Raw genomic sequence first — 13042 nt, 5'->3', positions numbered from 1 at the left:
CACAGCGATCTTTCAGTTCCTCTACTGATAAACCCAAATGATTTTTCTTGCCCAGGTTTTCTCTCCACTCAGCTTAATTTACATTTTGGTAAATAGGAACTTTAGATCGTTCCATTCAATAGCATTTAGAGTTACCACTTTTATCAGAGGGATCACGCCACTAAAGGACTCCCTGCAAGGGACATTTGTTTATTCTCATGAGCGATCGGCTCTCTCTACGTTCGAGAAGGCTGCGTGCGTGCGGGCGTGCATGCACAGCGTCCTCAGTTTGAGCATCTATGCTCCACTGCCCTGTGTCAATGCTGCTTGGCACTGGCAGGAAAATCCCAGTGAAGCCATTATGCGGACAGCAGCCGACCCTCAAACTGCTGGAGATAAATCCAGGCCCTGGGTCCTCTGTGCTGATGACCACTCGGTTCTTTGAGGAGCAAGCCCACATATGCCTGGCAGGGCTGCTTCTCCAAACTCTCCCTCCCACATCCACCCTTCTTCCCTGAACTGCAGGAGAGGCTTGTGGTGGCATTACTCACAAGCAAGGTCTGGGGTCCCTTCTCCTAGAGGTGGGAGTTGGAGGAGGACGGTAGGAAGCCAGGACAATGCCTCTCTCTCTATTTCTGGGCCATCTGTTGTCTTTTTCTACTTTTTTCAATTCTTTCCACACCTTCTCCTCTATTTCTAACTCTGTTTGACCTTGAACTCTGGCCTCTCCTTTCACACCAGAATGTGTCCCAAGGGGGACAGAACCTCCAAAGAAGCAGTTACCTGGCCTGACAGGCCTGGAGACCAGTAGCCAGGGGGCCAGTCCATCACTCCACTCCAGGAAATAAATCCCATTGTATTTGCATTTTAATTTTCCACATAAACAAAGGCCCAGAGTACTCGCTTGGGCAGCATCACTGGACGAATTTAATTAGAAATGAAAAGTTTATAGGGCCCTCTTTAATGCGATTAATGCTCAGTTAACATTTATCACATTCGTATGCTGGAATCGCCTTTTTAAAGTAGCCACTGCCATGAAATGAATTTCTCTCAACTTTTTTTGTACCTAACCTGGGAGGTCATCTCCTGAGGAGTCTGCACTGCCCTCCAAGCTGTCTTCCTGGGGCCTCTTCCCCCACCCTCACTTCCCTTTAACTTGGCTTTGAAGAGACAAATGTGTGCTGGGATGGGAGGTCAGAGGGTGTGAGAGTGAGGGCGAACACGATTTCTAGGAGGGCTGTACCCTCTGCAAAGAGCTGAGTGGTCAGCCCAGCAGACTGGCTAAAAGACTTCAGAGCCTCTTCCCTAAAGAAAAAAAAAAAAAGACACCCCTCCCCCCACCTTCCCAACACACACAGCCGATCCATTTCTGTGGCCAAAACCAGGCTTTATCTGGGGCTGGATGGTGTCAACCACAGCTGGCTCTTGCTTCTCACCTTCTGTCTTTGGCCATCTCTTTTCTACCCTTTTTTCTCCCTCATCCTGGGCTCTCTTAGACTTTCCTTCCCAGGCCCGCGGGGACCAGGGAAAGGAGCCCACGCCTCAAGTCTGGAGACACCTCCGTTTCTCTGGCTCTCCCCGTCCCAGCCCGTGGGAAGGCCGCCTGTCCTGGTGTCAGCTCCTCAGGGAAGCAGAGCGGAGTGGGGGGAACACAATACCTCTTTTGGTCCCTAGAGGAAGGATGGCCTTCCTTATCTTAAATTCTCTTCACTCTTCCTTAATTGGCCTCCTAACCCAAACCAGCTAACCTGGGTAATGATGAGGAGGAGAGAGAGAAAAGAAAGGATAAGGGATGTGGAGAGAGGAGGGGAGGTATGCATTCTGCAGATGATAAGAGGAGAAAATAGCCTGACATTTGTCCCTACCTAAGTGCACACTCCCTATGAGGACCTCAGCAGACACAAGCCAAACAGCTGCTGCCAGTTTTCCTAGCAGCATGTCACACACATGCACCACCCCGGCATTGCACACAGCTCTACACCCTCGCCTCTCGCAGAGCAAGTGCACATGTGCCTGCACCAGACTAAACGAGTTGGGACCCTCTGTGCACCTGACAGGACCCCCACTCATCCACCCACTGGGACGCTGACCATCCATTCAACCCCAGGCTTTCCAGATAACATGTGCCAGCACCTCAAACAGGCGGGCCATCCCAGTGACGGCAGATGCTTTCATCCTGGGACCAAAAGATGCCTTCAGCCCTCTGAATGGCCAGCTACCAGTTTGCCGTTGTTCGCTGGACAAGACAGACGACTTTTAAGAGCTCCCTGTAATGCCAGGGCCATTTAGACAGCTTCCTAGGGCCTGAATGCCAGGCTCACCCAGATACCATGAACCCACACACTCTTCCCCAAACAGAGCCACACGGAGGCTCCCAACACAGAGGCACCAACCCCTCTCGGTACCACACATAAGGGGCGGGCACCATCTTGTCCTCTAGAATTAGAACCAAAGGTCACAGGATAAAGGGCAGAATGAGGGCCTCCTCCCTGACCATCTCTGTGGCCTGTCAGGCCAGAGGCTGTCCACGAGGCTCCTGCTTGCCTTTGGCTTCCTTCAGCAGCCCAGCAAATACCCTGGGGCCACAAGGGAGCATGTGGACCAGGGGCAGCCGCCCCAGTGCTCACGCCCATTTGTTCAAGCTCCAGGGCCCCTGCTGCTCTCCCTTCTCGCCCTCCTGCCCTCTCCAAGTCCTCTGAGTCCTTCTATTTCCTGACCCGACTGTGCCTACAACGTGGGTACAATTCCTCTTGCAGCCTGCTGCCCTGTCTCACAGCCCTTTCTCTTCCTCCTGCCAGGAGCTGCCAGGAGCCACCCGGCACGTCCTCTGGCTTCCTCTGTTTCTGGATGGCTGCAGAGGGAGCTCACTGCAGAGGAGTGCATGGCAGGCTGAAGGCAGGCAGAGGAGGGAGTCCGGAGCAAAGTGGCCAGAGGCTCCTGGGTGGAGGGGGCTCTAACCTGGAACACCCAGGAAGCGGGGCCCTCCCTCCCTTCCTCTTGGCCTCTCTCCCACTCTCCCTTCTGCCAGGCACCAGGCTTGAGCGACTGCACTGCAGCAGCGCCACATCCACTGCCGGCCTGCTTTGCGGTGCTCTGCGTGGTACGGGTGACCGTGGGCTCCAGGTCTTGCGACTTGACCTCCCATGCCACTTCCTTTGCTCTGCCACCTTTCTCCTCCCTGGCTGGCCTCCCCTTTTCTCCTTAATAACCTTCTGAGAGGCAGCCCCACCAGCCTGCTGTACCAGCCGCCCAGAGCTCTGGTTCCCTGCAACCTTTTCACATGCTCCGTTCCCAGGCAAGCCCGTCCCAGCTCCCAGGACTCTGCTTTTCACCTCTCCCCCTCATCACCTCCTTCCTCACGCTTCCTCCCCATCCTTACTTTTGTCCTTCCCTTTCCATGTGCATCTCCCCCTCCCCTCCTCTAGCTGTGGGGAGTTACACCTCACCCCCACTTCCCTTCCTCGGGGGCTTCTGGACTCAGGGGCTCCGGAAATGTCACATCCCCTGTACCTGCACTGAGATTACTGCTCTGGTCTGAAGCAGAGAGATAAGTTATGGGCAGTTACACAGACCCGGGGCTGCAGACCACTGGCCCATGAACTGAATCAGGCCTGGAGATGTGTTTTATTTAACCCGCACAGAGTTTTTTTGTTTTGTTTTTTTTTGCGGTACGCGGGCCTCTCACTGCTGTGGTCTCTCCCGTTGCGGAGCACAGGCTCCGGACGCGCAGGCTCAGCGGCCATGGCTCACGGGCCCAGCTGCTTCACGGCATGTGGGATCTTCCCGGACCGGGGCACGAACCTGTGTCCCCTGCATTGGCAGGCGGACTCTCAACCACTGCGCCACCAGGGAAGCCCCAGCACAGAGTTTTAAAAAACGAAATCTCAGTGCCTCTAGGCTGGGCCTGTGCACTCCAGCTCCTGTTTGTTCAGTTCTCACCACCTCTGTCTCAGCATCGTAGGTTCTCCTGCTAACCTTCCCCGCCGGGGTCCTGGAGGCCTCTGTGCTCACGACCCCCTGCAGCCACACGGCAGCTCCACTAACACATTCTCACCAGTCTGGACTTTGGGGCACTACTTTCCTCCCCCTACAGCCTACAACAAACCCGAACCTCTCCAGGATGCCAACGACTCTGCCTCTCTCTCTCTCGCATGAAAGACACAAAATATCTTCTTATTGTATTATCTCTCAAAAACTGAAAGAAAGAGTCCAGTTATTTTTGTGGTTGGTGAGGATGAACTACAAGACGAGCCTGGCTCCATGGCCTCTCCCGTCTCCCTCCTACATGACTTCCCCTCCTACCTGAGAGTTCCCAGGTCTACATAGGGCCTTGCTTCTTCTTTTCCAGTCCCAGGTCATCCTCTTCTGGTTTCCTACACCCTCAACAGCTCCCCTATGCCCAGCCCTCCCCAGGAGACCGCAGGCCTCTGCCTCTGCCATCATGCTCTACTTGGTCTGGTGTCCAAGCCTTCTCTAGTTCCCACGTGTTCCTTGCACCCAGCTTCTTCCTTATTTCCCTGGCACCTGGATTACTGGGGAAGGATTTGGAGGCTGAGCCTGGGGCCTGGTCGTTGGGAGAGCTCTGACAATGACCGTGTCCCAGTGCTGCTGACATGCCTCCTGCTGGGGGACCCGCAGGTCCCTTGGTGGGCCACTGCACCGGAACTCTGCAGGAAGGGGGTACAGCAGGAAGGCCGTCTTCTTGGCTGCTTACGCAGTTGGTCCCTAACTAGTTCTGCCAACGGGGCTGGGACTCAAGTGTTGAACTGAAGATGGACAGTGGATCACACAGCTCTCTATCACAAAGGCAGCATCGCTGCAGCAAAGCCCCTCTAATTGGGGCCTAACTAGACTATGGAGTGTTACAGTGCAAATAAAAATTGAAGAAAAATTTGGCCCCAATTTTCCCAAATTATGAAATGAGAACTCTCCAACCCAGCCCTATTATTGCTGCCCAAGGGCCCAATGACTGCCTCACTGATTGACCTGATGGTCCCAAGGACAAGGTCTCCAGCCTTTGTCTGTGACTGCAGGTCTTCCTCTTTTTCCTCCTCTTGGCCTCAGAGCCCATTTACCTAAGAGCAGACGCAGGTAGGCACAAACACACACAAATCCACACACCCTGAAGATATCAATCTCTGTGCCCACAAACCATCATGAATCGATTCAAGCTGCACCTTTAGAGTACCAAAACAAATAACTTGCTCAACAGGAGAAAAACATTTCAACCCAGTAGTTTAGTGGTAGACAGATAAACCCACAGCGATTTAACTTTCCACCCGTTTAATATTTTACTTGTTATTAGAGCATTGGTTGTGAGACCACAACCAATGGTTGTTATTAGGGCAATGGTTGTGAGACACCGCTGCCCACGCCTCAGATTTATCAGGGCCCCTTCTCTCTTCTCTAGGCTCACCCACGTGGCTGGGTGAGCAGCACTGGGCATAGCTTCCCCTGCATGAATCTGAACTCTGAATGCAAGAAACTTGCCCTCCGAGAATCTGACCTGGGGGTAGGGGTGCTGAGATGAAACAGCAGGGATTCAGAGAAGTGGCAGGCCATGTTCACACCCTTTACTGAATTCTTTTAAAGAACAGGAAGTGAGAAAGGAATTCTTTCCAGCATACAGTTTCCTCTTAATATAAGAATTCCAACTCCAGGCAGCAACGAGGAAGGGCCAAGGACGGACCTGAACTTTAAGAGGCAAAGTTGCAGAGTAGCTGGAGCTGAAGGTCTAGGGAGCTGGGGGCAGACAATGGAGCCCCTGGTTTAAGGCGCTCCTTTGTGGGCTCAGAGGGAGCCCCCTTTTCAGCGTGCAGGCTCTGGTGTAGTGGGGTTTGATTCACCTTCTGCACCAGTTACTACTATCGCAATTCTTTCTATGGAAGCATAATATTCTTGCCCACAACACACACCATCACACATACAACCACACTATCCCATGGGTACTGGAACAAGCCCACTTCCCAACTGCTCCCTACCACCCCAACTTCCAACGGTGCCTCTGGTCCCCCGGATCTACTTTGCACAATAATTCCCACCTTGTGCCAATATGCACACAAAGCCATTGCCCCATCTCCCCCCCTCCCCAATATTCTCTTCTCCAGGCACCCCGTTTCCCTTCTCTAGGGGCTGCTCCTGCCTGGCCCCATCTCCACTTGGTTAATTCCCCCCGTGGCCCCTGTATTGAACTGTTGTGTTGTCCATTTCCCTGTGACAAGGGCTCTGGTTACAGAGTTATTGATTGGTTTTCATGCAGACAAATGGGCCCTTCCCGAGCTCCCATCGAAATCCCTGGCTGTATGGGCTGATTGTTGCCTCTCGGGGTGTAGGATTGCACTGGAGACCACCCTCCACGCACCTCCTTTGCCCAGACTGTGGACGGTAATAAATGGAGGCAGCCTGAGCGATAATAAAAGCAATTGAGTAGGTTACCTGTGCAGATACAAGATTTATGCCTCTTCATATTTGATGTGATTGTTTTATTGAGTTCTCAGAATCGTTGGTCACACTTTATTTATTTATTTAGGGTTTTCCCCTCTTGTTTCCTCTTTGCATCACCCTCCAAAACCCACCTGGAGCTTTCGTTAGGGACAACCCCTCCTGCCTTCCTCTTTCCTAGAGTTGCCAGTGGAGGTAAGAACTCAGGGCAACCAGCCATTGCTCTCACCTGAAAGCCATTTTGTGGCCTGCCCGCCCACTCGGAGCCTGGCCGCAGGGAAACAGGCCGATACAATTGCTGGCCAAGAAGTCTAAAATAACTAAGGGAGCAAAAATGGCTTTTCAGGGGGACAACTCCAGCTCATTTTAAGAAATAAGAAGGCCAGCAGTCATGACTATTTCACACATTATTCTAACGACGGGCAGCCTCAGCAGCAGGAGATGCTCTCTGGGGAAGGACAGGTGAGAAAGGCTTTTCAGACAGAAACTGGCATGTCTGTCCACTATAGGCGGCCTGATCCAGTAGGCCCAGGGCCACAGAAAGCAAGTTCTCTATCCTTACTTCTCCCTTTCCTCTGTGGGGAGAAGTCTTCTTCTTAACCTACCAACTTGCCTTGGCTCTTTGCCACTAGACCAACAGCCCTGACCACCAAACAACTGCAAGGGTACGGAGATGGGCAGGCAGCGCTGCCTCTCTGGGCCAGCTTTGTGCCAAGGCCGGTCCAAGAGTCAAATGTGCAATGTTCTAGAACCTGTGTCTGAGAAAGGGACACAGACCCCCACCGTGAACATGTCTTCAGCATTCCCTTGGCTGGGATGAGTGGCTCCCAGCTTACTTGGAAAGGCCTTTGAATGAACAGCTAGGCCACTGTCACCCCAGTGCCAGATTTCCAACGAAGACCTGCAGATGACACGAGACGGAGCTGTTCAACAGCCCTGGGGCTGGCGCCTTCTTGAAGCCAGTGCTGCCACTGCTAGGAGAGTAAATATGCTCACTTAGAGCCCAACAGGCTAAGAGAGAGTGTGGGTAGCAGGTGATCGGGGGGAAATTGACTCTGGGAGGGTCCACTCCAAGGATGAAGGAGCTGAGAGTGCCTTGATCCCAAAGAGTATAGGGCAGGCTGAAAAAGTTAAGAGAGCCAGGGCCTCCTTGCCAGCTCAGTCCAAGACAGTGCCCTCAGGGGATCTTCAGTAACCCTAGACTGTATCTGGAGTTTGCGCCTGTGCCTTCAAAGGAGCTATATTCCCTGCCCAGAGCAACAGACAAACCTGAAGACTCTGGCATATAATCAGGAAAATCCTTCCTGCCCAGCCAATTGCTCAGCAATGTAACTAGGTGGCTGTTTCCCTTTCAGCAGCTTGGATCTCCCTCCATCTCCTCCCCCCTCCGGGCCACTTCCCACACCAGGTTTCAATCTCAAGTCACCTGTTTATAAACACCCGCCCTCTACAGCAGTGGTGTACAAGCTGGAGAGCTGGCAACTCCAGGCTCAGCGATCAGTAACCCAATATTGAGAGTCATTCAAATAAATTCCGCACGCTAAGCAATCTAGTCAACCCTCCGGATTTTTGACGGTGGTCTCTGGGGTGAGGGTGAGGTTGGGAGGCCTCTCTGACCTACTCCATTGGCTCAGAGAGGTATTTCTATGAGGATTTGCCAATGGAGAATGCGGGCTGGATGTCCAAGCCTTTATCGCGACAGGATCAGAAAAAGCCCAAACCATTTTTAAAGCATGAAAAGCAATTTAGTTTATAACCATAACAGTATATTTCAAGTGTGGCAACAGCATCTGTTTGGGGAGGAGAAGATGAAAACCCTCATGATTTGGCTCAGGTGGATAAGCATGTGTGGATTTCCTTTCTTGCCAACGGCCGGCACGGGCACATTCTTACCATGAGGGTTATAAAGTACCCAACACAAGTGGGCACCTCACCAACAGTAAAGCGCTAAACTCAAGAACCACCCGGTCCCCAACGCGTCACACTTTCTACACAGAGGAAAATCTGTAGGCTCTTCCTTACAGCAAGTGAGATTTCACAAAGTTCCTGGCATCAGCGGCGCCAGCAGAAATCCCGCTTTCAGCAGGTTTTAGGGTTGAAGCAACGCATCTCAGATAAACCCTCCCTTTCAGAGCAAAGCACCTCGAGGGATGACACTAAGGGCACGGGCCCAGATGCATCCCTCCAGTCCTGACTCGGCAGCACACTGGGAAGCCCCCAGAATTCTTTCCAAAGTATGAGTCACGGTAGGATTCTGTCCCAAAGCAAAATCAAGAATACCCTGACTGTGCCTTGTTGACAAAGCAAGCCAGGAAGCCTAGCTGCAGACCCAGGGCTGGCTGCCCATGCTGCCGGTGGCTTCCCCGTTCTCCTCCCACTCCCTTGCCATCTCCAGCAACACCTGTCCACAGATGGCTATTTTCCCACACCCAAAGGTAGCCTCCGTGCCCCTCAGGTGATAGGGCTCCGTGCTGAGCAAATTCTGCTCTCAGAGCTGTCAAGCTGAAGCCGTTCTTTCTCCCACTCTCATCCCACTAGCAGCTCACGCTTCTACTTTCTCTCAGCTCTGGTGAGCGCACCCAAGGCCTCTGGAGCTTGATCCTGGGGTCACACGTCCCCTGCTCTCCGTGGCTTGTCAGGATGAGAGTATTCCCCGACTTTTGTATAAGCCAGCTTCCCAAAACATCTCGGCCAGTGAGGGGTATATGTTGGGGAGAGGGGGGGAGAAGGGGTGCTAGACAGAGTGCTAGGCAAGGGGCGCTGCCACCACACCTGCCTTGACTGCTCCAATCCTCCACACATCAAGAGAAGCACATTGCCTTTGACCGAACATATCTTGGGTTCCTCCACCGGCTTGCAAATCCTATCACAACAACAAGATTTCTACCAAATGTTCTCCAGAACACCAGCACCCAGTCCCAGCAACACTGCTCCTCAGCAGGGCTGCTCTCCTCCCAAGACCTCGGTTCCAACTCACTCCCAAGACCAGTAGCCAGCCTAGAGGCTGAGAGGAGACAATGCTTTGGCCCCTTCCCATCCCTCACCGCCACTCCTGCCCCAGCCCCAAAGCTTCCCCAGCTTCCTCCTCTGGCTTTTAAATGCAAAAGACTCATTCCTCTCCCAAACCACCAGCAGAATTTCTCCAGCTCCTTTGGAAGGTATCTGAATGTCAAACCACTATGCTCTCAATACCTAGCTGAGCCAGGCCCAGGGAGCTGGAGAATTTTCGGAGGGTGTATAATTAGCTGATCAGTATTATGGTACCCTGTTCATAACTGAATAACCATTTTATACAGATGGCACACACTGGGATAATTTCTGGGGTCGCCTCGCAGTACGTTACAGCACGAGTGTGGCAGAGGGAATCTTCTTTAGCCAAGGTACATTCTACCAGCTAATTTTACCTGCTGTTTTCAGCATGACTTGGGATAATTCCATTTCATTTGCAAAATATTAAAAAAAAAAACCCTTGATACGCGATGCCAGTTTCAGAAAAAGGCACCAGCTGAATTATTACTTGTCCTGATAATGAGCCTATGAAGAGTGTAAAGAAAAACAAGGGTATGAAACCCTCAGCCTTCTTCTCATTTGGGGCGTTGCCCTACAATGCGCGGGGCGGGGGTAGAAAAGCTGGCCAAGGCTGTCTGGAATTTGCACAGGGTCTCTGCTGACATCAGGTTGTACAGTTCTGTGATGGGAAAGCCATCTTGGGTTCCCATGTCCAAGTGCTCTTGTTATGTGCTGTACCTGCCACATGTGTACACTGGCCGGGGGCGGGGGGTACATACATGGAGTGTGCATGGGTCCCAGAGAGCACACTGGAGTGGCTCAGAGATTGGGAGACTGACTATCTTGTGCTACTATATGTCGAGCTGAATCCAGCCTGAGTTGTCCCCCTGTGCCTGAGCCTGTCATCAGTGCAGACTTAGGTCTGGACGTAGGTACTCTAGGTGGTTGGAGGCATCTCGTAAGGTTCAGTCTCAGGGTCCAGAGCTCTCCCTGCTGACCTGGCATCCCACTCCAGGTCTAGTTCCTCTACTCCCTGCCAATGGCTGACTGGTGGTTGGCATTTGCTCTGCAGGCCTGGATACTGGTGGTAACAGGCCGGAAATTTGTGAGGAGCTGGCTAGCAAGTCCTGGGCTCCCGGGAGGCCAGCTTTGTGGGAGTCAGCAGGGATGGCGGGGGAGCCAGGACAGGCGGCTGCCCCTGCGGAAGGGAGCATGCCTTTAGAAAGGGAAGTCTGTTTGGAGGCAATGAATAGACACTGGTCATTTTAAAGGCTTCGGCTGTGGGCTGTGATTGTCTCTAGATACCGAGGCGCGTAATCTTGGAGTCTTAATTACCACAAACACTTGGATTCATTTCCAGGACGCCAGCGGGAGAAGCCTGGCAGGGAATACCCAGCCCTGAGCTGGAGACAGCCTTGTCTGTCTGTCTATCTCTCTGCCTCCCAGGTCCCCTCTCCCTGCCCAAAGGACCTGGGAGCTGGGAGCAGGAGCAAGGGCAGGCAGAGGCCGAAGAAAGAACGGAGACCGGTGCTAAGGGAAGCCCTGGTGGGCAGGAGCTAGGAGCTGGAGCCCCACCCTGCAGCCTGGCATGGCTTGCTCACCTGTTGATGGAAGAGACGCTGGGCACTGTGTCATTGTCACAGATGCCCTCCGCCAGGAGCCGGTCCCGGATCTCCCAGGCGAACATAGTCGGGTTCTGTCGCTTGTATTCAGCAATCTTGTCCACAACTTTGGGTGTTGCCACTTTGGGCTTGGAGCCGCCGATCACTCCGGGCTTGATGCTGCCGGTCTCGTAGTACCTGCGCCGGGAAGACCGGCGGGGTCAGCGAGAAGCGGGTGGTGGCAGGGACAGGGCGCTGCAGGCGCCGGAGCCGCTGAGCCACTCTCCTGCCTGAGGCAGTGGCATGGAGGGAAAAGGCCCAGAGTGTCTGAACCGGCTTCCAGAGTCCACTTGGCTAGGGCAGGGACGCAGTGGAGGATGAGGGGAGGGACACCAGGGGCGCTCCCTCCCTGGAGGTGGCCATACCAAAGGCTGCACGCACAGCAGCTGGAATCAATGCCCCTGGGAGTGGAAGCCCGGCCCCTCATTTGGGAAGAGCTGGGGGGGGGGGGGACAGTACTTGGAGGCCTCCAGACCTTTCCCACAGAGCACAGGGACCCTATGGGAACCAGGACCAACCTTCTACCTCCCCAAGCTGATTTTTCTCTTCTCAGGGACCCATTTTTACCTTCCACCCTATTCCTCCAACCCTCCCTTCCAAAGGGAAGGGCTGTCCTTCCGCTTCTGAAGACTGGAATCAGGCTATCTCCCAGTGAGGACCCTGGAGCGGGGCAGGTGCCGGATGGCCCTGCTCCAACCTCGCTTCTGGGGCCACAGTCACCACCTGAGTGCCCTCTCCAAAAGGAGCGGCTCTCCAGATAGCCCCAGTCAGGAACCTCCCTCTCCCACTGGCGACCTCGACTTAGCCAAGCCCTCAGCTGGAGACCCAGGGCTATCCAAACAGGGAAGGAGACAGGGCAGCTACCAGGGGCAGCTCCGAGGCCCTCACCTGCCCAGGATTTTGCTGACACAGCCGTGGCTGACCCGCAGCTGCCGGGAGATGTCGCAGGGCCGCACACCCTGGTGGGCCAGCTCCACGATGCGCTGCCTCACCACGTCGGGCAGGGGCCTGCCATTCACAAACACCCCCCCAAGCTGGTTCACACCCCCGTGCCCTGCTGGGGAGAGACAAGAAAAAAAAAACAACACCCCACACACAGCAGGGACCGGGCATTAGTCAGGGTCCACGACCCAGGACGTGCAAAGGGAGCAGGCAGGGCGGAAGGGCATGTTCCCGGACTCGCGGGAGAACGAAGGCCGCCGACCACAATGCAGAGGATTAGGGACTGGAATCTGCGGAGCTGCAGAAACGCGGAAGCGCAGATGCTGGGCGGAGGGCTGGGAAAGAACGGCTCTAAGACCGGTGCTACGCCAGGGAGAAAGTGAGGGAAGGAATGGGGAAGCAGGGAGAGAGGGAAAAAAAGGGAAGAGGGAGAGAAAAACAGCACAGTGGGAATTAATGCCAGCAGGAAAGAATGTAGGGAAGAGAGGACAGGAAGGGCCGGGCGGAGGACGGAACCGGAGCGGTGCGGAATCCCGCCTGAGCCGCAGGCAAGAGGGAGTTGTAGGAGCCTGCTTGGAGGCGGATGATTCTGGGGTGTTTGGGTCCGGTTGACTCTGTACATAAGGACTCCAAGCACAGAGGGGGCCTACGTCCCTGACATCCCCCCTTTTGCTCCCTACCTCTTTCCTTGTATTTATTTTTAATTGGAGTTAGAGTTTTCCTGCCTCTTTCCCTGTGTTTTTGTTTTGTTTTGTTTTCTGATGGGAAGCTTTTCTTTCCTTTATGTTTTCTATCTTTAGATATTTGGGGAGCCATATTTACCCTTCGCCTCTGTAGTGTTTAAAGTTCAAAGAAAGCCAAGTGGAGGAGGGAAGGCTGAAGAGGCAGGGGCCCAGAATCTGCTGCGCTCGGAGACGGGGAGGCAGTGGAAAGCGGCAAGGTGCGGGGGTAGCAGCCACAGAACACAGACTGCTTCGGTTCGTCCGCCTGCCGCGCTGCACTAGGCTTGC

The 13042-nt window shown here is 53.9% G+C and overlaps 1 protein-coding gene across 1 annotated transcript in view; it reads right to left on the bottom strand.

The window, feature by feature from the left end:
* The window catches only part of PAX2 (paired box 2), a 74803-nt gene extending 62600 nt beyond the window's left edge, over window positions 1-12203 (bottom strand). Inside the window, 3 exon segments of the mRNA XM_033425798.2 lie at window positions 11031-11228; window positions 11979-12169; window positions 12171-12203. Coding sequence (XP_033281689.1) covers window positions 11031-11228; window positions 11979-12169; window positions 12171-12203 — 422 coding nt within the window.
* Between the last annotated feature and the right edge of the window lie 839 nt (window positions 12204-13042).

This window comes from Orcinus orca, chromosome 14 (genome assembly GCF_937001465.1).
Source record: "Orcinus orca chromosome 14, mOrcOrc1.1, whole genome shotgun sequence".
NCBI classification, from domain to species: domain Eukaryota; kingdom Metazoa; phylum Chordata; class Mammalia; order Artiodactyla; family Delphinidae; genus Orcinus; species Orcinus orca.
The sequence above is the reverse complement of the archived record's forward strand: the minus strand, read 5'-3'. Positions and strand labels throughout refer to the sequence as shown.